The sequence below is a fragment of the Oncorhynchus mykiss genome, chromosome 2 (assembly GCF_057628025.1).
Source record: "Oncorhynchus mykiss isolate SJ-2025 chromosome 2, ASM5762802v1, whole genome shotgun sequence".
Taxonomy (NCBI): domain Eukaryota; kingdom Metazoa; phylum Chordata; class Actinopteri; order Salmoniformes; family Salmonidae; genus Oncorhynchus; species Oncorhynchus mykiss.
The window spans coordinates 66,424,117-66,450,201 of NC_143023.1; the positions used below are offsets into that span (position 1 = coordinate 66,424,117).

Genomic DNA, 26,085 nt, shown 5'->3' on the forward strand with positions numbered 1-26,085 from the left:
ATGTCCGCTAGGCGGCAGAACCTCTTTTTTTTCTCTCTCTTCGGAGAGATGCAGGCGTTCTCATGTCTATGGTGTTGTTGGGGGGGGTCGTCAGTAGTTACCACATCCACAAAGTCATGACTAAACCCCGTTTATTTCTACAATTTATCTTCTTAAATTTTAAACCTAACCACGCTGATAACCTTATTCCTAACCCTAAATTAAGACCAAAAATGCATAATTTGCGATATATAGCCAATGTTGACTTTGTGGCTGTGGTAACTTGTGAAAACCGTTGCTGGGCCGCGGCTGTCACAGAAAGAGGCAAGCGTAGTTACCTTAGTCATGCAGCAACCTCCCCTCTGAAAATATTGCAAACATATTTTGAAAGGTAACTTGAATTAGTATCAGAGACAGGAATTTGGGTGGAGTGCAGAGTGAGATGAAATGACAACGTCAACATTACAGGTAGGTTAGCTAGCTAGTTATCTAATGATAACTGTGTAAACAATCTCTCACCATTGATGTGCTAATACTGCATTCATTATGTGTAGTGTGATTAACCAGGCTGTAATAAATTAATTGTTATATACAGCCTGAATCTAATGTCTGCAAATCGTGTAAATTAAAAGACTTACAAGCCAGAATGTTATATACAATTACATTGGTCGGTTTGTCTTTCAGCTGCTTGTAATTTTAAAGAAAATATCTACAGCAAAATATTGTTTATCCGACTTTTTCTGAGAGCGGGTAGGTAGTTAGTTATATGGACGGTTCAGCACCCAGGTAAAATTGGTTTTATATTGGATATTCGGTCTTTTCTCGTCAATTGTTATTGAACCAACTATGCCATGACAATGAAAACACTAAATTAAATACAATTTTATTTGTCACATTTAACCTTTATTTAACTAGGTTAAGTCGGTTAAGAACAAATTCTTATTTACAATGATGGCCTACCCCAGCCAAACCCTAACCCAGACAGCGCTGGGCCAATTGTGCACCGCCCTATTGGACTCCCAACCAGGGTCTGTAGTGACGCCTCTAGCATTGAGATGCAGTGTCTTAGACCGCTGCACCACTCCGGAGTTGAATACAACACGTGTAGATGACCGTGAAATGCTTACTTAGCCCTTTCCCAACAATGCAGTTTAAAAAGTAAGGAAATTGGCAAATAAAAATAGAAAATAGTAAATAGCAATTGACCAGTCACGAGTCAATGTGCAAGGTAGTTGAGGTAATATGTAGGTAGGGGTTAAAATGATTAGGCAATCAAGATAGATAATAACAGAGCAGCATCAGCAAATGTAGAGTGTAAGGAGTGTGTGTGTGTTGTCACGATAGCAACATTTTCCTAAGGACTTGATACCAGGCCAAGTATCACGATACCGAGTAGTATCACGATAGTGAGTAGTATTGCGATACCACAGGGGGGAAATTGAGTGGCTTAGCTTTCTGTTCGCCCCGTCCCCCCAATGCTTATTCCCGCTTTCGAAACGTTATGCGCATTTGCTTGGCTACACAAAAAACCTGTCACTGATATTCACACTTCTACTCAATGTAGCACATATTGAATTTAACTTCACACTGTTTACTATAACAGAATACTGCATAGCATGGCTGATTTGCTAATATTTGCAAAGGCCTACCTGTGATTTGGCTGGAGGAATAGGAGGAAGGAATATACATGCATAATGATCTGCATGTCATTGTGGCAGTAAGGAGAAAACACTGAATGAAACCTTCTTTACTCTTTAAAACACACACTCTCCCTCCCTCACACACTCTCTGTCTCCCTTTCTCAAATAAACACACACACACCACTCTCTCCCACAAAAACACAACCTACACACACTGACTCCATGTCCGCTAGGCTTGAAAAACATTAGGCAACAAACAGAATGTAAGGAGCACCAGAAGGAGATTTATTTTGTATAAATACTGAACAGAAATATAAATGCAAAAGGGAACAATTTCAAAGATTTTACAGATTTTACTACAGTTCATAAGGAAATCAGTCAATATAAATAAATTCATTAGGCCCTAGTCTATGGATTTCACATGACTGGGCAGGGATGCAACCATGGGTGAGCCTGGGAGGGCATAAGCCCACCCACTTGGCAGCCAGGCCCAGCCAATCAGAATGAGTTTTTCCCCACAAAAGGGCTTTATTATAGACAGAAATACATAATTGAGTAATACAATAAATTTTTAGATACTTCAGGATGATTTGGACAGGAAGTGTAAAAAGTTTATATACAGTGGGGCAAAAAAGTATTTAGTCAGCCACCAATTGTGCAAGTTCTCCCACTTAAAAAGATGAGAGAGGCCTGTAATTTTCATTATAGGTACACTTCAACTATGACAGACAAAATGAGAAAAAAAATCCAGAAAATCACATTGTAGGATTTTTAATTAATTAATTTGCAAATTATGGTGGAAAATAAGTATTTGGTCAATAACAAAAGTTTATCTCAATACTTTGTTATATACCCTTTGTTGGCAATGACAGAGGTCAAACGTTTTCTGTAAGTCTTTACAAGGTTTTCACACACTGTTGCTGGTATTTTGGCCCATTCCTCCATGCAGATATCCTCTAGAGCAGTGATGTTTTGGGGCTGTTGCTGGGCAACACGGACTTTCAACTCCCTCCAAAGATTTTCTATGGGGTTGAGATCTGGAGACTGGCTAGGCCACTCCAGGACCTTGAAATGCTTCTTACGAAGCCACTCCTTCGTTGCACGGGCAGTGTGTTTGGGGTCATTGTCATGCTGAAAGACCCAGCCACGTTTCATCTTCAATGCCCTTGTTGATGGAAGGAGGTTTTCACTCAAAATCTCACGATACATGACTCATTCATTCTTTCCTTTACACGGATCAGTCGTCCTGGTCCCTTTGCAGAAAAACAGCCCCAAAGCATGATGTTTCCACCCCCATGCTTCACAGTAGGTATGGTGTTCTTTGGATGCAACTCAGCATTCTTTGTCCTCCAAACACGACGAGTTGAGTTTTTACCAAAAGTTATATTTTGGTGTCATCTGACCATATGACATTATCCCAATCTTCTTCTGGATCATCCAAATGCTCTCTAGCAAACTTCAGACAGGCCTGGACATGTACTGGCTTAAGCAGGGGACCAAGTCGGGCACTGCAGGATTTGAGTCCCTGGCGGCGTAGTGTGTTACTGATGGTAGGCTTTGTTACTTTGGTCCCAACTCTCTGCATGTCATTCACTAGGTCCCCCTGTGTTGTTCTGGGATTTTTGCTCACCGTTCTTGTGATCATTTTGACCCCACTGGGTGAGATCTTGCGTGGAGCCCCAGATCGAGGGAGATTATCAGTGGTCTTGTATGTCTTCCATTTTCTAATCATTGCTCCCACAGTTGATTTCTTCAAACCAAGCTGCTTACCTATTGCAGATTCAGTCTTCCCAGCCAGGTGCAGGTCTACAATTTTGACAGCTCTTTGGTCTTGGCCATAGTGGAGTTTGGAGTGTGACTGTTTGAGGTTGTGGACAGGTGTCTTTTATACTGATAACAAGTTCAAACAGGTGCCATTAATATAGGTAACGAGTGGAGGACAGAGGAGCCTCTTAAAGAAGAAGTTACAGGTCTGTGAGAGAGAGAAATCTTGCTTGTTTGTAGGTGACCAAATACTTATTTTCCACCATAATTTGCAAATAAATTCATTAAAAATCCTACAATGTGATTTTTCAATTGGTGGCTGACTAAATACTTGTTTTGCCCCACTCTAGGTACCATTAGCCAGGTTTCCATCCAACCATTTTATGCATATTTTTTTTTATGCATATTGTTTTTAATGCAGATTTTAGAATATTCGCATGAAAATCTGTCGCCAATTGGATGGAAACCTAGCTAATGACTTGCATCAGATTTGTGCAACAAATGCCAAAAAGTTAGCATTTGAAACAGTGGACAACAAAACCAACGCATGGATTTCTGTCAAACCAATATATAATTTGGGTGAACTATCCCTTTAAAGTGTGTGTGTGTGGGGGGGGGGGGGGGGGGGGGGGGGGATTTAAAAAAAGAAATCACCTAGAATAGCACCATCTTGTTGTCAGAACCTGGTAATATCCGGATGTAGGATGCAACTGACTCAACCATGACTCATTTCTCAGAACAGGGGGGAAAAAACTCACCAAATTCACTGGGAATACATTACATAGGATGAGGAAACAATATTCCGAGCCGAAGCTCCATACTACATTTCAGACATAGAAAACTGAGATTGTATACTCATTGTTGGGGTGGGATTGGCATGGGGTGTGAAGGGTCCGTGGGTGGCTTTTGGCCGTTTCTTTGGATTCCTCATGTCTAACTCATTCTTAGAAAAAGTTTGGAAAAAATCATATGCTAGGTAATATATTATTGTAAAATTATCCTATACATTAAAATTGCCAATTTGGGTGCAGTCAATTTGCTTAATTTCTCAGAAATCCAATTATATATTTTTGAGGCAGGACTGTTAATTGTATATGTTTCTAACAAAAACAAAAAACATTTCAGAACTATCTGAGATGGTGTGTGTCGAAATCCTCATTCTTGTGCTTTTTAAGATGGAACGAACCCAGGTGCCTTTTGGTCCCAGACTTGGTTCAACAGTACCACTTGCCATGTGTAAACAGAGTGAACAGGCTGTGGCTGGGGTCCTGACAATTTCCCATGCCTTCCTCTGACAACTCCTGGTATAGAGGTCCTGGATGGCAGAGAGATTGGCCCAAGTGATGTACTGGGCTGTCCGCACCACTCTCTGTAGTGCCTTGCGATCAAGGGTGGTGCAATTGCCATACCAAGCAGTGATGCAGCCAGTCGAGATGCTCTCAATGGTGCAGCTGTATAACTTTTTGAGGATCTGAGAGGCCGTGCCAAATCTTAACATTCATCTGAAGGAAAAAGAGGCGTAGTCGCGCCTTCTTCACGACTGTGTTGTGTGTACCATGATAGATCCTTAGTGACGTGGACACGGAGGAACTAGAAGCTCTCAACCCGCTCCACTACAGCTCTGTTGATGTGGATGGGGTCTGTTTCCTGTAGTCTACGATCAGCTCCTTTGTCTTGCTGAGGGAGAGGTTGTTGTCCTGTCACTACACTGCAGGGTCTCCGACTTCCTCCCTGTAGGCTGTCACATTGTCGTTGGCGATCAGGCCTTCCACCGTCGTGTTGTCAGCAAACTTGATTATGGTGTTGGAGTTGTGAGTGGCCATACAGTTGTGGGTGAACAGGGAGTACAGGAGGAGCCTAAGCACACACCCCTGAGGGGCCTCCGTGTTGAGGGTCAGCGTGGCAGATGTGTTGTTACCTACCCTCACCACCTGTGGATGGCTATCAGAAAGTCCAGGATCCAGTTGAACAGGGAGGTGTTCAGTCCCAGGGTCCCGAGCTTGGGGATAGCTTGGAGGGGACTATGGTAGTCAATGAACAGCATTCTCACGTACAGTAGGTATTCCTCTTGTCCAGGTGGGAGAGAGCAGTGTGCATTATTCAATGGACTATATAGCGATTACAGCCTCAAGTCTTCTTGGGTATGATGATACAAGCGTGGCACACCTGTATTTGGGGAGTATCTCTCATTCTTCTCTGCAGATCCTCTCAAGCACTGTCAGGTTGGATGGGAGTGTCGCTGCACAGCTATTTTCAGGTCTCTCCAGAGATGTTCGATTGGGTTCAAGTCCGGGCTCTGGCTGGGCCACTCAAGGACATTCAGAGACTTGTCCCGAAGCTACTCTTGCGTTGTCTTAGCTGTTTACTTAAGGTCGTTGTCCTGTTGGAAGGTGAACCTTCGCCCCAGTCTGAGGTCCTGAGTGCTTTGGAGCAGGTTTTCATCAAGGATCTCGCTCTGTGCATTGCTCTGTTCGTCTTTCCCTCGATCCTAACTAGCCTCTCAGTTCCTGTCGCTGTAAAACATCCCCACACCATGATGCTGCCACCACCATGCTTCACCGTATGGAGCCAGGTTTCCTCCCGACGTGATGCTTGGCAATCAGGCGTTCAATCTTGGTTTCATCAGACCAATGAATCTTGTTTTTCATGGTCTGAGAGTCCTTTAGGTGCCTTTTGGCAAACTCCTGTCGGGCTGTCATGTGCCTTTTATTGCGGAGTGGCTTCCCTCTGGCCACTCTACCAGAAAGGCCTGATTGGTGGAGTGCTGAAGAGATGGTTGTCCTTCTGCAAGATTCTCCCATCTCCACAGAGGAACTCCAGAGCTCTGTCAGAGTGCCCATCAGGTTCTCGTCAGCCTTTTTACCACAGTTGCTCAGTTTAGCTGGGCGGCCAGCTCTATGAAGAGTCTTGGTGCTTCCAAACTTCTTCCATTTAAGAATGATGGAGGCCACTGTGTTCTTGGGGACCTTCAATGCTGCAGAAATGTTTTGATATCCTTCCCCAGATTCCTTTTACCTCATGCCTTGGTTTTTGCTCTGACATGTACTGTCAACAACTAACTAACTAACAAATATAGACAGGTGTGTGCCTTTCCAAATCATGTCAAATGAATTGAATTTACCACAGGTGGACTACAATCAAGTTGTAGAATCATCTCAAGGATGATCAATGGAAACAGGATGCACCTGAGCTCAATTTCGAGTCTCAAAGCAAAGGGTCTACTTACATTTAAAAAATCATCTAAAAACCTGTTTTCACTTTGTCATTATGGGGCATTGTGTGTAGATTGATGAGTAAGTAAAATATAATGTAATCAATTTTAGAACAAGGCTGTAACACAACAAAATTTGGAAGAAGGGAAGTGGTCTGAATACTTTCTGAATGCACTGTAGGTATTTCTCTGTGTTCAATAGAGATTGTGTCATCTGTGGATCTGTTGGGGTGTTATGCAAATTGGAGTTGGCCTAGGGTGTCTGGGATGATGCTGTTGATGTGTGCCATGACCAGCCTTTCAAAGCATTACAGATGTGAGTGCAGTCATTGCGGTATTTAGCATTGGCTGGCAAAACTAACTGCCTGTAACCCTTGGCTTTTGGTGAGGGTACATACATATGGTCACTGTGGGGACGACGTTGTCGATGCACTTATTATTATTTTTTTGTGTGTTTAAAAACAAAATGTTTACCCCTTTTTCTCCCCAATTTCGTGGTATCCAATTGTTGTAGTAGTTACTATCTTGTCTCATCGCTACAACTCCCGTACGGGCTCGGGAGAGACTCTGATGGCACAGGTGGCACTGCAGTACAGCGCCCTTAACCACTGCGCCACCCGGGAGGCCGTCGATGCACTTATTGATAAAGTCCGTGACTAATATGGTAAACCCCTTAATGTTATCGGATGAATCCCTCAACATATTCCAGTCTGTGCTAGCGAAGAAGTCTTGTACCTTAGCGTCAGCTTTTGTCAGACCAATTCCGTACTGAGTGCGTCACTGGTATTTCCTGCTTGAGTTTTTGCTTGTAAACAGGAAGGAATATGGAGTCATGGCCTGGTTTGCCAAAGGGAGGGTGTGGGAGGGCCTTGTATATATTTCTCTAGGCAGAGTAAAAGTTTTCCAGATTGTTAGCGCCTCTTGTGGCGCAGGAGACATATTGGTAAAAGTGGGGTAAAATGCATTTTAGGTTTCCCATGTTAAAGTCTCCGCCCACTGCCTCTGGGTGTGCATTTTCTTGCCTGTTTATGGCCCTGTACAGCTCTTTGAGTGCCTACTTAGTGCTATTCTCATTTTGTGGTGGGATGTAGACAACAGTGATGATTACAGATAAAAGCTCAGGTAAGCAAAAGCTTGTGACTTCCTTCACACTTGAAGCAGCGCACCAGTTGTTGTTTATGAAGAGGCCCACTTCTCCCCCTTTGATTTTGCCAGAGTCCGCTGTCTGGTCACGACAAAGCATGGAGAAACCCTAGACTTTTATGTCCATATCACCCGTCAGCCAAGTTTCTTAAAAGCATAGAGTAGTACAGCTTTTCAAGCCCTGTTGGTAAGAAACTCTCAAACGGAGCTCATCCATCTTGTTCTCAAGTGACTGGACATTTGCCAATAAAACAGAGGGGAGTGCCGGATGATTTTTCTTTGCGTCTAACAAGGACTCTAGCCCTCGCTTGCGGCACTTGGGTAGCCCGAACAGTGGAGTAGGGTCCGGTGTAAACAAGAGAACAGCTGAGTCGGAGTTGAAGTAGGAGCCAAAATCAATGTCGAAGTTGAGGTTTGTAGCTGTCGATTCATAGTTTAAAAGTACTTGGCGGTCATAGGTGATAATGGTGTGAGCTTTCTACACAACAAAAGTAAGGTTAAACACAAAGATAGTCACAAAATAACAAAGTCAGGTTGGTGCACGTAAGATTTCGACAATCTCCATTGGTGCCATCTTATGGTAAATTCTGAATCAAGGGATGATGGAGAACAATCGGTAAAAATATTTGGTGTTTGAATTTTCTTATAATTTTTATATTTTTAAATCCCACACAAAAAATGTTGGAATTGTTCTCCATCCTCCCCTGATTCAGAATATACCATTTTCATTGTCATGGTATGCTTGGTTTAATAGCTATTGAACCATATACCTACAGGCTCTCTAAAAAGTCTGGTAAACAATACTTTCCTGTGGACCTTTAGTCTCAAATTTCATACAGCTGAAGGACAAACTGCACAGAAAACCAACAGAGTAAATAAAAATGTTATTGTATTCAACATTCTGGCTTGTAAGGAACATTTACACGATTTTGCAGGCATCGGTTTCAGGCTGTATATACCAATGTATTGTGTAGCTTGCTAGCCACATCATAAATTAAACTTATAGTTAGCGTTAGTTACCAGTTAACTTGTATGCTGTTATTTAGCCCAATAATAGCCTAACTTTTTTTCCCTTTTTTTGTTGTTGAATTTTATCCCCTTTTCTCCCCAATTTCGTGGTATCCAATTGTTAGTAGTTACTATCTTGTCTCATCGCTACAACTCCCGTACGGCCTTGGGAGAGAGGAAGGTCGAAAGCCATGCGTCCTCCGAAACACAACCCAACCAAGCCGCACTGCTTCTTAACACAGCGCGCCTCCAACCCGGAAGCCAGCTGCACCAATGTGTCGGAGGAAACACCATGCATGCACCAGTCGCTAGTGCACGATGAGACAAGGATATCCCTACCGGCCAAGCCCTCCCTAACCCGGACGACGCTAGGCCGATTGTGCGACGCCCCACGGACCTGTGCACGAGTCTATGGTGGCACAGCTAGCGCTGCGATGCAGTGCCCTAGACCACTGCGCCACCCGGGGGGCCCCTGTAGCCTAACTTTTTATAGTCTCTACTTACATATCACATCAAAATAATGTCACAAATGCAAAATATACACTTAAATATACACTTAATGTACACTGTTTTTACCGGTTTTAACTTAGTTCTAACAGTATTTTTCAGTGACATGTTTTTGCGTCCGTCTTCCATTTAAACACAGGTGTTCGGAGACGCAGAAACTAATTAGCACAGATCTAATTAGATCTTATCTTCCGTCTGTTTTGCGTAAACAAGCGCTGTAACATGGAAATATGGCCGTGTGGGAACCCTAACCCTGTAAAGGTGTAGTAATTTAACCTTTATTATTTCTTGCTGATGTGAAAGATAAATTCCTTACGTTTCCAAAACCGTACTGCAAGTTCTGCGTTTTAACATTCAGAATGAGCGTTGGGGCTCTTAATAAAACTTCCCCGGCCAGAAGATACTATCGTCAATAGGCGCTAAAGGTAGTTAGCATCCATGAATGGGTTAGCTGTTATTGAATTGTACATTATTAGCTACCAACCATAGTGTTTAATCTAGCTAGGTAACTAGCTAGCTACACTTGTCAGTGACATGTAACTGTTACTTTAGCTGAGAAATCTCAACTCTCCACGTACAGTGCCTTCAGAAAGTATTAACACCCCTTGACTTTTTCTACAGTTTATTGTATTGCAGCCTGAATTTAAAATGTATTAAATTGAATTGTGTCACAGGCATACACACAATACCCCATAATGTCAAAGTGCAATGATGTATTTAGAGATGTTTACAAATTCATTTTTTAAAAAGCTGAACTGTCTTGAGTCAATAAGTATTCAACCCCTTTGTTATGGCAAGCCTAAATACGTTCAGGATAAAAAAGTGTGCTTAACAAGTCCCATAATAAGTTGCATGGACTCACTCTGTGTGTAATAGTTTTAACATGATTTTTGAACAACTCTCTCATCTCTGTATCCCACACATACAATTATCAATAAGGTCCCTCAGTTGAGCAGTGAATTTCAAACACAGATTCAACCACAAAGACCAGGGAGGTTTTCCAATGCCTCGCTGTCATAGGCCAGCTCATAGTCTGTGGCAAAAATGAGGGGACACGAACAACAGGTATAGGCCAATCAAAAAGGTTAACTTTTAACTTTAAACAAAGAAAAAGGAATGAGGTGTGAAAGTATCATAATCTAAGGTGTATGTAAAGTGCAGGGATGCATGAATTTGTGTGTGTGAATGACTGAGTGAAAACTATGCAAAACTACAAAGGAACAAACAGAACAGGATCATACCTGGAGGAGCAGAGAGAGAGAGACAAGAGTGATTAGTGAAGCAGTTTAAATACCCTGAGCCCAGGTGACTCCAATCACTAACGACCCGCCTCTGCCTGCAGGAGGAACCGCCCCTGCACTGCAGAGGGGCCGTCACACTCGCAAAGGGAACCGATTGGTAAAAAAAAAGCAGACAGAATATCCCTTTGAGCATGGTGAAGTTATTCATTATACTTTGGATGGTGTATCAATATACCCAGTCACTACAAAGATACAGACTTCCATCCTAAGTTGCTGGAGAGGAAGGAAACCGCTCAGAGATTTCACCACTAGGCCAGGTGACTTTAAAACAGTTGCAGAGTTTAATGGCTGTGACAGAAGAAAACTGAGGATGGATCAACAACAGTGTAGTTACTCCACAATACTAACCTAAATGACAGAGTGAAAAGAAGGAAGCCTGTACAGAATAACAAATATTCAAAAACATGCATCCTGTTTGCAATAGAGCACTAATGTAAAACTGCAAAAAATGTGGCAAAGAAATTCACTTTATTATGGACTGAATACAAAGCGTTATGTATGGGGCAAATCCAACATAACACATCACTGAGTACCACTCTTCAAATTTAAGCATGGAAGTGGTTTTATCATGTTATGGGTATGCTTGTCATCGGCTAGCACTAGGGAGTTTTTTTTTTAAATAAAAATAAATTTAATAGAGCTAAACACAGGCCAAATCCTAGAGGAAACCCTGGTTCAGTCTGCTTTCCAACAGACACTGGGAGACAAAGTCATCTTTCAGCAGGACAATAACCTAAAACACATGGCCAAGTATACCCTAAAAAAAATATGTTTACATTGACATTATGTGGTTGTGTGTAAATTGGTGATAAAAAAAAAGTATAGTTAATCCATTTTGAATTCAGGCAGTAGCACAATAAAATGTGTAAAAAGTCGAGGTGTATTAATACTTTCTGAAGGTACTGTACAAGTACAAGGAAGTTGAGTGGCGACGAGTACAAAATCTTAAATTCATACTATTGTTTCTGTTTCTCTTGTGTAAAGTCTGGGCTTTTGTTTGCTGAAATCCATATTTTTTAATAAAACGTTTGTCAAATACAGCCACCGACTGTTTCCTCATTTGGACAATGAGTGTTTGTAGACGTAGGCCTATGTAATCTGATATTGAACTGGCACATGCATTTGCGCTGAGTTGCCATTTTAGGCTGCATTTACACAGGTAGTGAAATTCTGATCTTTTATTCACTAATTGGTCTGTTGACCAATCAGGTCAGCTCTGAAAAATATCTGATGTGAAAAGAAAGGGGATACCTAGTCAGTTGCACAACTGAATGCATTAAACCAAATTGTGTCTTCGGCATTTAACCCAACCCCTCTGAATCAGAGAGGTGAGGGGGGGCTGCCTTAATCAACATCCACGGCGCAGGCAGTTGTCGGGGTTAACTGCCTTGCTCAAGGGCAGACCGGTAGATCTTTCCACCTTGACTTGCTCAGGGCCTCTAATCAGAGACCTTTCGGTTACTGACCCAATTAACCGCCAGGCTACCTGCCGCCCCAGATCTGATGTGCTTGGTCAAAAGACTAATTAGTGGAAAAAAATATCAGAATTGGGCTGCCTGTGTAAATGCAGCCTTAGAGCAACAGAAACGAGAAAACAGTCAGTGGTTGTATTTGGCCAAAGATTGATTAAAAGTATGGGTTTTAGCAAACATAGAAAGGCCTCTTTACACAGGACAAACAAGTACACAGTAATGCTTTAAGATTGTTTACAGCTAGTAAGTATCGACTGACAGTGACTCAGTGTAGTCGGAGCACCAGTCCGCCCACACTTGTCACCACTCAAATTCGTTGTACTTGTACATGGAGAGTTGGGATTTCTCAGCTACTGTTACTTAGGCTATGTATTCCTTAATGGATTGTCTAGTCAAGTCTATTTATTATAGGTATTAGACCAGTAGGTAAATACTTCTCTGTCAGTGGAGGCTGCTGAGGGGAGGACGGCTCATAATAATGGCTGGAATTGTCACACTCGTCTGAATTAATGGACCAAGGCGCAGCGTACTTAGAGTTCCGCATGTTTAATAAATATGAAACTCACCAAAAACAATACAGAAGAAACAGGATGTTCTGGGCTGCTCACAGGTAGCTACACAAAAACAAGATCCCACAAACAACAGGTGGGAAAAGGCTGGCTAAATATGAGCCCTAATCAGAGACAACGTTAGACAGCTGTCTCTGATTGGGAACCATACCAGGCCAACAAAGAAATAGAAAACGTAGATTGCCTACCCTAGTCACACCCTGGCCTAACCAAATAGAGAATTAAAAGGATCTCTAAGGTGTGACAGGAATGAAGTAATGGCTGGAATGGAGTGAATGGAATGGTATCAAACACATGAAAACCATGTGTTTGAACCCATTCCATTCACGCCATACCGGCCATTATTATGAGCCGTCCTCCCCTCAGCAGCCTCCACTGTTGTCTGTAAATGTCAGCTTTTACTTATCACAGTTACTGGACTCTACAATGATGTTTTCAAGTATATCGTTCATCCCTTCCTTTCTCTTCACATACGCAGAAAGCAATAGATCTTGTTACCAAAGCCACAGAGGAGGATAAGAACAAGAACTATGAGGAGGCTTTGCGCCTTTACCAGCATGCAGTGGAGTACTTCCTGCATGCTATCAAGTGTGAGTGTAAAATGTCATCTTCTCCTGGCCGCAGTCCAATTTGTTTAAGTGTGCAGAGGGGAACATAGCTTGTGTTTTTGGGAGGTAAACATTGATTTAGAAAATACTTAATGAATGGAAGGTGGTTAAAAAGTAATGTTTTTTAAATGTATTTTCTCCAGATGATGCACACAGTGACAAGGCAAAGGAGAGCATACGTGGGAAGTGTATGCAGTACCTAGACCGGGCAGAGAAACTCAAAGATTACTTGAAGAACAAAGAAAAAGCAGGGAAGAAGCCTGTCAAGGAAGCACAGAGTAATGATAAGTAAGTTGTCACACATTTGTTCACACAGACACTGTCCTGCATTAACAAAAGCATACCTAGGAAATAACACTTTGAAAATAGATCATAAAAACGGTGCATGCATGCATGCATTGCAGACAATGACAAGGGCCACACAGTCACCAGCACCAAGTAGTTTGTTTCACATTTAGAAATGTATATTCCTTCTAGGAGTGACAGTGACAGCGAGGGTGAAAATCCAGAGAGAAAGAAACTACAAGAGCAACTAATGGGTGAGTGTGTTTGTCTCCTCTTTCACATGTCGGCTGTCTGAACTGTGTCTCTCATGTACATAGGGAAATCAACTTAGATGCTTCACTGATTCTTGTCCTGGTACAGGTGCCATTGTAATGGAAAAGCCCAATGTCCGGTGGAACGATGTGGCTGGACTAGAGGGAGCTAAGGAGGCCTTGAAGGAAGCCGTAATCCTGCCCATTAAATTCCCTCACCTCTTCACAGGTTAGAATGTCTTTATTTCTCCCAAACATAATCTTTCTCACTATCTTCTGCGTGGACGTGTCACCATAACAATATACTACTGTATGTGTATTCTGTCTATTTGTTCATTGAATTTGTTTGTTGAATTTGTCGCTGGTTGCAGGCAAACGCACTCCATGGAGAGGGATTCTTCTCTTTGGACCCCCTGGGACGGGAAAGTCTTACCTGGCTAAAGCAGTAGCCACAGAAGCCAACAACTCCACCTTCTTCTCTGTGTCATCATCAGACCTCATGTCCAAGTGGCTTGGAGAGAGTGAGAAGTGAGACAATATTTTTACTTGTAATTCTACTGTTTGTGTAAATCCCCATTATGCATGCATCCACAATTGATTAGAACCATTTTTTCTCACTGATACTTATGTGTCCTGTGAAATGTTTGTGCCTCTCTTTCTCTCTCCATCTGTCAGACTGGTGAAGAACCTGTTTGATCTTGCCCGCCAGCACAAGCCCTCCATCATCTTTATTGACGAGGTGGACTCACTCTGTGGCTCCAGGAATGAGAATGAGAGTGAGGCAGCCCGGCGGATCAAGACAGAGTTCCTGGTGCAGATGCAAGGTGAGAGATTAGTCACTACACCCACTCCCCACCATCTGCCAAGACAGCTATTACACTTCAGACCAAACAAACACCTCATCAGAGAAGACTTTAAACCTAATCCTCTCCATCAGTTGACTTGAACCTTTCTGATTCAATGCACATTCCATATGAGCAACAGGCTTATATAGAGTTCTCATTCCTCCTCTCTGATTGACAGGTGTGGGCAACAACAATGATGGAATCCTTACCCTTGGGGCCACTAACATTCCCTGGGTTCTGGATGCTGCCATCCGCAGAAGGTCAGTGGTCAAAATAAGAGGACAGTGTCAGGTGCGTGAATGAGGACCCAAAAGCGAATTAACAAAACAGAGTTTCTTTAATGACGAAACACATGTAGGCTCAGATGGACAGGCAGATTCCGACAGGACAGGACAAGGTTAGATGAACTGGCAGATTCCGACAGGACAGGACAAGGTTGCAGCAAACACGACGATAGTCTGGTTCAGGCATGAGAAACACAAACGAGAATCCGACAAAGACAGGAGCAGGAACAGAGAGAGATATAGAGACCTAATCAGAGGGAAAAAGGGAACAGGTGGGAAAAGGGGTGAACGAGGTAGTTAGAGAAGACAAGGAACAGCTGGGGGAAAGAGGGGAAGAAAAGGTAACCTAATACAACCAGCAGAGGGAGACAGGGTGAAGAGAAAGAACAGGAACAAGACACAACATGACAATACATGACAGTACCCCCCCACTCACCGAGCGCCTCCTGGCGCACTCGAGGAGGAAACCTGGCGGCAACGGAGGAAATCATCGATCAGCGAACGGTCCAGCACGTCCCGAGAGGGAACCCAACTCCTTTCCTCAGGACCGTACCCCTCCCAATCCACTAGGTACTGATGACCACGACCCCGAGGACGCATGTCCAAAATCTTACGGACCCTGTAGATAGGTGCGCCCTCGACAAGGATGGGGGGGGGGGGGGGGAAGACGAGCGGGGGCGCGAAGAACGGGCTTAACACAGGAGACATGGAAGACCGGGTGGACGCGACGAAGATATCGCGGAAGATGAAGTCGCACTGCGACAGGATTAATGATCTGAGAAATACGGAACGGACCAATGAACCGCGGGGTCAACTTGCGAGAAGCTGTCTTAAGGGGAAGGTTCTGAGTGGAGAGCCAAACTCTCTGACCGCGACAATATCTAGGACTCTTAGTTCTACGCTTATTAGCGGCTCTCACAATCTGCCCCCTATAACGGCAAAGTGCAGACCTGACCCTCTTCCAGGTGCGCTCGCAACGTTGGACAAAAGCCTGAGCGGAGGGGACGCTGGACTCGGCGAACTGAGACGAGAACAGCGGAGGCTGGTACCCGAGGCTACTCTGAAAAGGAGATAGCCCGGTCGCAGACGAAGGAAGCGAGTTGTGGGCGTATTCTGCCCAGGGGAGCTGTTCTGACCAAGACGCAGGGTTACGAAAAGAAAGACTGCGTAAGATGCGACCAATAGTCTGATTGGCCCGTTCTGCTTGACCGTTAGACTGGGGGTGAAAGCCGGAAGAGAGACTGACGGAAGCCCCAATCAAACGGCAAAACTCCCTCCAAAATTGAGACGTGAATTGCGGACCCCTGTCCGAAACGACGTCTGACGGAAGGCCATGAATTCTGAAAACATTCTCGATGATGATTTGTGCCGTTTCTTTAGCAGAAGGGAGCTTAGCAAGGGGAATAAAATGAGCCGCCTTCGACAACCGTAAGAATAACAGTCTTCCCCGCTGACGAAGGCAGTCCGGTGATAAAATCTAAGGCGATGTGAGACCACGGTCGAGAGGGAATGGGAAGCGGCCTGAGACGGCCAGCAGGAGGAGAGTTACCGGACTTAGTCTGCGCGCAGACCGAACAAGCAGCCACGAAACGACGCGTGTCATGCTCCCGGGTGGGCCACCAAAAACGCTGGCGAATGGAAGCAAGCGTACCCCGAACGCCAGGGTGGCCGGCTAACTTGGCAGAGTGAGCCCACTGAAGAACGGCCAGACGAGTAGGAACGGGAACGAAAAGAAGGTTCCTAGGACAAGCGCGCGGCGACGGAGTGTGAGTGAGTGCTTGCTTTACCTGCCTCTCAATTCCCCAGACAGTCAACCCGACAACACGCCCCTCAGGGAGAATCCCCTCGGGGTCAGTGGAGGCTACTGAAGAGACGAGATAAAGCATCAGGCTTGGTGTTCTTAGAGCCCGGACGATAAGAAATCACGAACTCGAAACGAGCGAAAAACAGCGCCCAACGAGCCTGACGCGCATTAAGTCGTTTGGCAGAACGGATGTACTCAAGGTTCCTATGGTCAGTCCAAACGACAAAAGGAACGGTCGCCCCCTCCAACCACTGTCGCCATTCGCCTAGGGCTAAGCGGATGGCGAGCAGTTCGCGGTTTCCCACATCATAGTTACGTTCCGACGGCGACAGGCGATGAGAAAAATACGCGCAAGGGTGGACCTTGTCGTCAGAGGGGGAGCGCTGAGAAAGAATGGCTCCCACGCCCACCTCTGACGCGTCAACCTCGACAACGAACTGTCTAGAGACGTCAGGTGTAACAAGGATAGGTGCGGATGTAAAACGATTCTTGAGGAGATCAAAAGCTCCCTGGGCGGAAACGGACCACTTAAAGCACGTCTTTACAGAAGTAAGGGCTGTGAGAGGAGCTGCCACCTGACCGAAATTACGGATGAAACGACGATAGAAGTTTGCGAAGCCGAGAAAGCGCTGCAGCTCGACGCGTGACTTAGGGACTGGCCAATCATTGACAGCTTGGACCTTAGCGGGATCCATCTTAATGCCTTCAGCGGAAATAACAGAACCGAGAAATGTGACGGAGGAGGCATGAAAAGTGCACTTCTCTGCCTTCACAAAAAGACAATTCTCTAAAAGGCGCTGGAGGACACGTCGAACGTGCTGAACATGAATCTGGAGTGACGGTGAAAAAATCAGGATATCGTCAAGGTAAACGAAAACAAAGATGTTCAGCATGTCTCTCAGGACGTCATTGACTAATGCCTGAAAGACAGCTGGAGCGTTAGCGAGGCCGAAAGGAAGAACCCGGTATTCAAAGTGCCCTAACGGAGTGTTAAACGCCGTCTTCCACTCGTCCCCTTCCCTGATGCGCACGAGATGGTAAGCGTTACGAAGGTCCAACTTAGTGAAAAACCTGGCTCCCTGCAGGATCTCGAAGGCTGAAGACATAAGAGGAAGCGGATAACGATTCTTCACTGTTATGTCATTCAGCCCTCGATAATCTATGCAGGGGCGCAGAGACCCGTCTTTCTTTTTGACAAAAAAAACCCCCGCTCCGGCGGGAGAGGAGGAGGGGACTATGGTACCGGCGTCAAGAGCTACAAACAAATAATCTTCGAGAGCCTTACGTTCGGGAGCCGACAGAGAGTATAGTCTACCCCGGGGGGGAGTGGTTCCCGGAAGGAGATCAATACTACAATCATACGACCGGTGTGGAGGAAGAGAGGTGGCCCTGGACCGACTGAACACCGTGCGCAGATCGTGATATTCCTCCGGCACCCCTGTCAAATCACCAGGCTCCTCCTGTGAGGAAGAGACAGAGGAAACAGGAGGGATAGCAGACATTAAACATTTCACATGACAAGAGACGTTCCAGGAGAGGATAGAATTACTAGACCAATTAATAGAAGGATTATGACAAACTAGCCAGGGATGGCCCAAAACAACAGGTGTAAAAGGTGAACGAAAAATTAAAAAAGAAATGGTTTCGCTATGATTACCAGAGACAGTGAGGGTTAAAGGTAGCGTCTCACGCTGAATCCTGGGGAGAGGACTACCATCCAAGGCGAACAAGGCCGTGGGCTCCCTTAACTGTCTGAGAGGAATGTCATGTTCCCGAGCCCAGGTCTCGTCCATAAAGCAGCCCTCCGCCCCAGAGTCTATCAAGGCACTGCAGGAAGCTGATGAACCGGTCCAGCGTAGATGGACCGACAAGGTAGTGCAGGATCTTGAAGGAGAGACAGGAGTAGTAGCGCTCACCAGTAGCCCTCCGCTTACTGATGAGCTCTGGCTTTTACTGGACATGAAGTGACAAAATGACCAGCAGAACCGCAATAGAGACAGAGGCGGTTGGTGATTCTCCGTTCCCTCTCCTTAGTCGAGATGCGGATACCTCCCAGCTGCATAGGCACAGCACCCGAGCCGGCAGAGGAAGATGGTAGTGATGCGGAGAGGGGGGCAGCGGAGAACGCGAGCTCCTTTCCACGAGCTCGGTGACGAAGATCAACCCGTCGCTCTATGCGAATAGTGAGTTCAATCAAGGAATCCACGCTGGAAGGAACCTCCCGGGAGAGAATCTCATCCTTTACCTCCGCGCGGAGTCCCTCCAGAAAACGAGCGAGCAAAGCCGGCTCGTTCCAGTCACTGGAGGCAGCAAGAGTGCGAAACTCAATAGAGTAGTCTGTAATGGATCGATTACCTTGACATAGGGAAGACAGGACCCTGGAAGCTTCCTCCCCAAAAACAGAACGATCAAAAACCCGTATCATCTCCTCCTTAAAGTCCTGATACTGGTTAGTACACTCAGCCCTTGCCTCCCAGATTGCCGTGCCCCACTCACGAGCCCGTCCAGTAAGGAGAGATATGACGTAGGCGATACGAGCAGTGCTCCTGGAGTAAGTGTTGGGCTGGAGAGAAAACACAATATCACACTGGGTGAGGAACGAGCGGCATTCAGTGGGCTCACCAGAGTAACACGGCGGGTTATTGATTCTGGGCTCCGGAGATTCGAAAGCCCTGGAAGTGGCCGGTGGATCGAGGCGGAGATGGTGAACCTGTTCTGTGAGGTTGGAGACTTGGGCGGCCAGGGTCTCAACGGCATGTCGAGCAGCAGACAATTCCTGCTCGTGTCTGCCTAGCATCGCTCCCTGGATCTCGACGGCTGAGTGGAGAGGATCCGAAGTCGCTGGGTCCATTCTTGGTCGGATTCTTCTGTCAGGTGCGTGAATGAGGACCCAAAAGCGAATTAACAAAACAGAGTTTCTTTAATGACGAAACACATGTAGGCTCAGCTGGACAGACAGATTCCGACAGGACAGGACAAGGTTAGATGAACTGGCAGATTCCGACAGGACAGGACAAGGTTGCAGCAAACACGACGATAGTCTGGTTCAGGCATGAGAAACACAAACGAGAATCCGACAAAGACAGGAGCAGGAACAGAGAGAGATATAGAGACCTAATCAGAGGGAAAAAGGGAACAGGTGGGAAAAGGGGTGAACGAGGTAGTTAGAGAAGACAAGGAACAGCTGGGGGAAAGAGGGGAAGAAAAGGTAACCTAATACGACCAGCAGAGGGAGACAGGGTGAAGAGAAAGAACAGGAACAAGACACAACATGACAATACATGACAGACAGGGTCAAGTTGGGATGGGACATAGGTTTGTTGTTTATCATATTCACAGAAGTAATGATAAAGCCTGAATATATGCTGAAACTGTGTGTACCTATTCATGTAGATTCCATTGAGTAGAAGACAAGCCCTGGATTTTTCTTGAAATGTTTGTAGAACAATAGATACGCACCCAAAATGGGATTTTTTTGGTTTTGTAATGTTCAAGCTAAAATAATTTCCTAATGTCGTAGAAATATTGGTCCAATAATATTTCTCAGATACCGGTACTTGTGAATTCAAATAGACTTTATTACAAAGTAACAAGCCGAGCTGGTCCGTGGATCAACTGTTTTTCCCAACCCCAGCACACTCCTTTTATACAGTTTCATCCTTACATTACATACATAGTCACTCCTCTCTATGTAAATGATCAACTCTTTTTGGCTTCGCACCACTATTGTTTCCCACCCTAAGTTCTTTCTTTGAGGCAGGCTTTTTCCCGCCACTACAAATCATTTAACACTCTACAAATCACTTAACCTATTATATTTGTGGTGCAACTGTGAAAGTTTGGTTAAAATATAATAGGGGCCCCTACCAGGCTGCAGTCACAAGTACATTCATTATATAGATTATGTCAGCACCCACCAGGCTATAGTCATAAGTACATTAATTATATTGGTTATGACACTTCTTATCGAGGCATGCATCTGGATTACAATGTGTGTCTATTTCTTTTGTATATTGGCTTTTCTTATGCTATACAGGTGTGGTTACAGGTTCCTTTAAAGCTTTTAATGATTCTGTTTCATTACATTATTATTTCACAATATGCTACTGAAAAATCACCATACTAACAGATGCAATAAAGTAATCATCAAGCATTCTCATCAGTACATCATGTCACTGTCAGGTTTGAGAAGCGTATCTACATCCCTCTCCCAGAGGAGCCTGCTAGGTCCCAGATGTTCCGTCTGCACCTGGGCAACACGCCCCACAGCCTGAGTGACGCAGACCTTCGTCAGCTTGCCAAAAAGACAGAAGGCTACTCTGGGGCTGACATCAGCATCATTGTACGAGATGCCCTCATGCAGCCTGTCAGGAAAGTGCAGTCAGCCACACACTTCAAAAAGGTTATACACTTGATATAGTAACTCCATTGCAGTCGACTCATGTACACCACATTAAAGGTGTATCTCTTTCCCTACTATTAAGGATATTTAAGATAGTTTGTTTGTTGTTTGTTATGCTATTCTAGGTGCGAGGGGCGTCCCGTGCCAACAGTCAATTGATGGTGGATGACCTTCTGACCCCGTGTTCGCCTGGGGACCCGGCTGCCATAGAGATGACCTGGATGGAAGTGCCTAGCGACAAGCTGCTGGAGCCCATCGTCTGCATGGTGACAAGCACGCATCCACAACCAGGGCTCTAAAGTGTGACCATTTTGGTCACATATGCTCCTAAATATTTTGCTATGCAACCTGACATTTTATTTTGGGAGCGATGTGCGTCTAGATGAATTGTCACCCGGATAATAGTTGTTGTGATGATAAGGCTTCGCTGTACAGTTGTTTTTGAGTGCCCAAGAGAGAAAGTCAGTGAGTGCAGATTCGTTACTGTCACGGTTGCACCATTGCTACAGGGAAAACGGATTGTAAAAAGGTAAACCGGTATGATCCATATTACCAACGCAATGTTTTTTTATTCCGATCGTGAATTGGCTGTACATTCATAAACCATTTAGCGGGCTGTTCCAAAACCACTCGCGGGAATTTGTTTGGACATTGTTCAATCATGTAACCTCATTAGCTAGCTAATAACCTGGTTACTTAATTTCCAGTATAGCCATACATTTGGGGGCACAGAAAGAAAGGAAAGGGGATAGATAGCTTCTTCAGGAAATCAGTGATCATAACTAGGGCCAGTTGTTTGTATTTTTGTGGGGGTTTTACCAGTAATGCCAGCATTATCCACTAGGTTTGCTGCAGGTTAAAAAATCCTAAGAAATGTTCTTTAATTGCGTGAGTGTTTGGTGGGGGATCGACTAAGCCAGGGAAGGCGGAGCTCTATGAATCTTAATTGCACAAAGCCTATTATTTGTCAGGGAATATTATTTGTAGATCAGTGATTTTTTAAATGTTTTTATTTAACCTTTAGTTAACTAGGTAGGCTAGTTGAGAACAAGTTCTCATTTGCAACTGCGACCTGGCCAAGATAAAGCATAGCAACAACACAGAGCGACACATACAACAACACAGAGTTACACATGGAATAAACAAAACATAATCAATAATTCAGTAGAACAAAAGAAAACAAAAAGTCTATATACAGTGAGTGAAAATGAGGTAAGATAAGGGAGTTAAGGCAATAAATAGGCCATGGTGGCGAAGTAATTACAGTATAGCAATTAAACACTGGAATGGTAGATGTGCAGAAGATGAATGTGCAAGTAGAGATACTGGGCTGCAAAAAAGCAAGATAAATAAATAAATACTGTATGGGGATGAGGTAGGTAGATAGATGGGCTGTTTAGAGATGGGCTATGTACAGGTGCAGTGATCTGTGAGCTGCTCTGACAGCTGGTGCTTAAAGCTAGTGAGGGAGATATGAGTCTCCAGCTTCAGAGATTTTTGCAGTTCGTTCCAGTCATTGGCAGCAGAGAACTGGAAGGAAAGACGACCAAAGGAGGAATTGGCTTTGGGGGTGACCAGTGAGATATACCTGCTGGAGTGCGTGCTACGAGTGGGTGCTGCTATGGTGACCAGTGAGCTGAGATAAGGCGGGGCTTTACCTAGCAGAGATTTGTAGATAACCTGTAGCCAGTGGGTTTGGCGACGAGTATGAAGCGAAGGCCTACCAACAAGAGTGTACAGGTCGCAATGGTGGGTAGTGTATGGGGCTTTGGTGACAAAACGGATGGCAGTGTTATAGACTGCATCCAGTTTGTTGAGTAGAGTGTTGGAGGCTATTTTATAGATGACATCACCGAAGTCGAGGATCGGTAGGATGGTCAGTTTTACGAGGGTATGTTTGGCAGCATGAGTGAAGGATGCTTTGTTGTGATATAGGAAGCCAATTCTAGATTTAATTTTGGATTGGAGATGCTTAATGTGAGTCTGGAAGGAGAGTTTACAGTCTAACCAGACACCTAGGTATTTGTAGTTGTCCAAGTATTCTAAGTCAGAGCCGTCCAGAGTAGTGATGCTGGACAGGCGAGCAGGTGCCGGCAGGGATCGGTTGAATAGCATGCATTTAGGTTTCCCTGCGTTTAAGAGCAGTTGGAGGCCACGGAAGGAGAGTTGTATGGCATTGAAGCTCGTCTGGGGGTTAGATAACACAGATACACCTCACTTTGCTCAAGCTGATCCTCTCCAATGGACTTGGAAGTTGTAGTAAAACATTTGTCAATTAGGGGCAGTTTAAAGGGAGAGGGATTAGTTAGGTTTCTATCCATTTGACAACAGATTTTCATGTGAATATTCTAAAATCTGCATAAAGAAAATGTTCCCACCAGAACATTACACTCAAATGTGCCTACTATGGTATTGGCACGTGCACTCTAGCCAACAGCTCACAGATACAGTGCCGGTAGGCTAGTCTACATTTAGGGGTTTGGTATTTTATTAGGATCCCCATTAGCAGCGCGAAACCCGCAGCTACTCTTCCTGGGGTCCACACAAACATGAAACATGACATAATTCAGAACATTAATAGACAAGAACAGCTCAAGGACAGAACTACATACATTTAAAAATGGCACACATACCATATACAGTATACCAATACATACACACAAAATATATTTGACAAATAGGGGAGAGGAGTTGTGCCGTGAGTTGTTGCTAGATCTGTTTTTTGAAACCAGGTTTGCTGTTCATTTGAGCAATATGAGATTCATAGAGCTATGCCTCCCCTGGCTTAGGTGACCCCCCCCCCCACCCCCCACCAAACATTTACGCACAACCAGGCAGGCCGATTAATTTATTGATTAATTGATTATCAATTAATGTCCATTTCCTAGGATTTTCTACCTGCAGCAAACCTAGTGGATAATGCTGGAAATACCGAAAAAAGAAAGAAAAGAAACACAAAAACCTACCAAAACAACTGACCCTGATCATGTTATAGCAATGAACTTGAAGCTCTTAAAGAAACGGTGTACAATGTAATGCATCTCAATAGGTAGTGCTTTAACACAGTGTAGAAACCTAATATTACAAAATTACCTTAACTTCAATTACAGGTTTTTGTATCAACATTTTTGCTTTTTATAATAAACAAATGTCTTCATAGCGTTAGTTTCTAGGGTTCAAAATATCAGTTTCTATGGTTCAAATGTAGCTGGAAATTAATATAGGCCCAATATTGACTGTATCTATAATGAATACAATAATTTAGAGCCACTCACATTGTTCAGTCACCTTCTGTTCATACATACATGCTGTTTTTCAACATACACATTGAGGTATTATACATTTATACAAATGCTAAACCATGCTCATATGTTTGTCCGCTGTGTGTGAACAGTGCTAATGGTTTGTTATCTGCTTTGTGTCCTCTGCCCTCCAGTCTGACATGCTGCGGTCCCTGTCCACCACGCGCCCCACAGTCAACACGGAGGACTTGTTCAAGGTCAGGAAGTTCACAGAGGACTTTGGACAGGAGGGTTGAGAGAGCCTTGTCATCTGGAGCTTAACAACTCCTTACCCTGTGTGGTGGAAATTAAATATTAATTACATACTATACTGTTTAATTAGACATACTATGCTGTTTTACCTAGAGATTTGTCTATTGTTTTATGTTAGTATTTTTACTGATACAGACTTGTCTTGTGTGACTTAGTGGGAAGTGCAGGGAGGAACAGAGAGTGGTGGCGATATCAGCTATCTTGATCTACACAGACGAGCTAAATTACATTTTATATCTCTGTTCCCCGGGCCTGTTTCTGCACATCTGCTAAACTGCCACATAGACAAAATAGGTTGTACTTTTTCTATGAGAGGAGAGATACAACTCTGTTCATTGCGCTTTCCTAACGATGCACTGATTGAGTGGTTGTTATTGATTGCTTCATTTTGGCTAATCTTATAATGAAGTTGAAGAATACAGTCTCCCTCCTTTTGGTTAGAATTACCACCACACCTGCCACTTCTTCTCTCAAGCCCCATGCATGATGGAGCATTTTAACTTCATGTACAGTATATTCTTTCCCTCCGATCATTCACTATTGCAGTCCTGAAGACAGAAAGACTATTTATTTCTCTGCCATTTTGCACTTTTTTAAGTTATTTGAAGTTAATAGTTATGAACGAGAGGTATTGAAGCACTTTTGAACAATTACATATTTCATTGTTTTCTTGTCTCTCGTGTGTAAGTGCATACATGTCTTTTATTCAATGTGTCAGTCTTAATGTATGTCTTTATGTGTATGATTTCTCTGTTTGCTTTTTCATTTATTGAGTATTGACTGACCATAGCTGCGTCAGTGTTGCCACCTCTCCCAATCCCCACTAGAGCTGTTCCTATGTTACAAATAGTGTTACTTACACTTTTTATGATTATTTATTTTATTATATTTAATCTCGTCAAGATTTTTGTGTTGACTGACTGAGTACAGTTGTTGAGTGGGGGAGGCGTTTACATTTTAGTATTTCTCTGTTGACATGTGAGTGAAGATGGGGACGAGCATTTTTGTATTTCTGGATTTGAACATTGAAAATAATATTTCCACGACAGACACTATCATATTGTTCCAATACTGTTGTCATAATAGTATTGCCGTGTCTCTGTATAGATGGGGGTATCGGTTCAGTAATACTTAAGTCAGTTCTGGTCCCAAGGGGATCTCACTCCTGTTACATGTAGCTATGATAACCAAGATACCCTGACTTAATAAATCCTGAATTCAAAAAGAACAAGATGTGCTTTTCATGATTCAATTTTAACGTTTTATTATCCCCTTTATAATATAGATCACCGGCTAATATTTACACCCTTTCCTTATTCATTTCTACCCATATTTTTGTCCACAACTTTTTAATCAAGTAATAATTAAATAAATACATACTGACTGCTTTTCCAATTGATGTGAACATTCCACACAAATATTCATTTAAAAAAGTTTATTATAACTAAACTACAATAT

At 43.9% G+C, this 26,085-nt stretch overlaps 1 protein-coding gene across 4 annotated transcripts; it reads left to right on the plus strand.

The window, feature by feature from the left end:
• The first annotated feature begins 52 nt into the window (after window positions 1–52).
• LOC110494260 (vacuolar protein sorting-associated protein 4A) lies at window positions 53–25,852 on the plus strand. Of its 4 annotated transcripts, XM_036953694.2 has the most exons (12): window positions 77–447; window positions 8,871–9,513; window positions 13,073–13,184; window positions 13,346–13,490; window positions 13,680–13,741; window positions 13,848–13,967; window positions 14,110–14,266; window positions 14,414–14,562; window positions 14,762–14,843; window positions 20,854–21,073; window positions 21,199–21,339; window positions 24,510–25,852. In XM_036953694.2, exons 2-12 carry the CDS (start codon window positions 9,475–9,477, stop codon window positions 24,609–24,611), a joined length of 1,329 nt encoding a protein of 442 aa, XP_036809589.1. In that variant the 5' UTR covers window positions 77–447; window positions 8,871–9,474; the 3' UTR covers window positions 24,612–25,852. The 4 variants fall into 4 exon arrangements, with proteins under 4 accessions (XP_021424880.1, XP_036809589.1, XP_036809602.1 ...); XM_021569205.3 differs by lacking the exon at window positions 8,871–9,513 and having other exon boundaries at window positions 53–447; XM_036953707.2 differs by lacking the exons at window positions 77–447; window positions 8,871–9,513 and adding an exon at window positions 7,508–7,716.
• Window positions 25,853–26,085: the final 233 nt, after the last annotated feature.

Bases quoted from the DNA above. Each gene is read 5' to 3' on its own strand.
- LOC110494260 (XM_036953694.2), top strand. From the start codon at position 9,475: ATGGAAATATGGCCGTGTGGGAACCCTAACCCTGTAAAG. The intron at 13,185-13,345 runs GTGAGTGTAAAA...TATTTTCTCCAG, and splicing joins CTTCCTGCATGCTATCAAGT to ATGATGCACACAGTGACAAG. The intron at 13,968-14,109 runs GTTAGAATGTCT...CGCTGGTTGCAG, and splicing joins ATTCCCTCACCTCTTCACAG to GCAAACGCACTCCATGGAGA.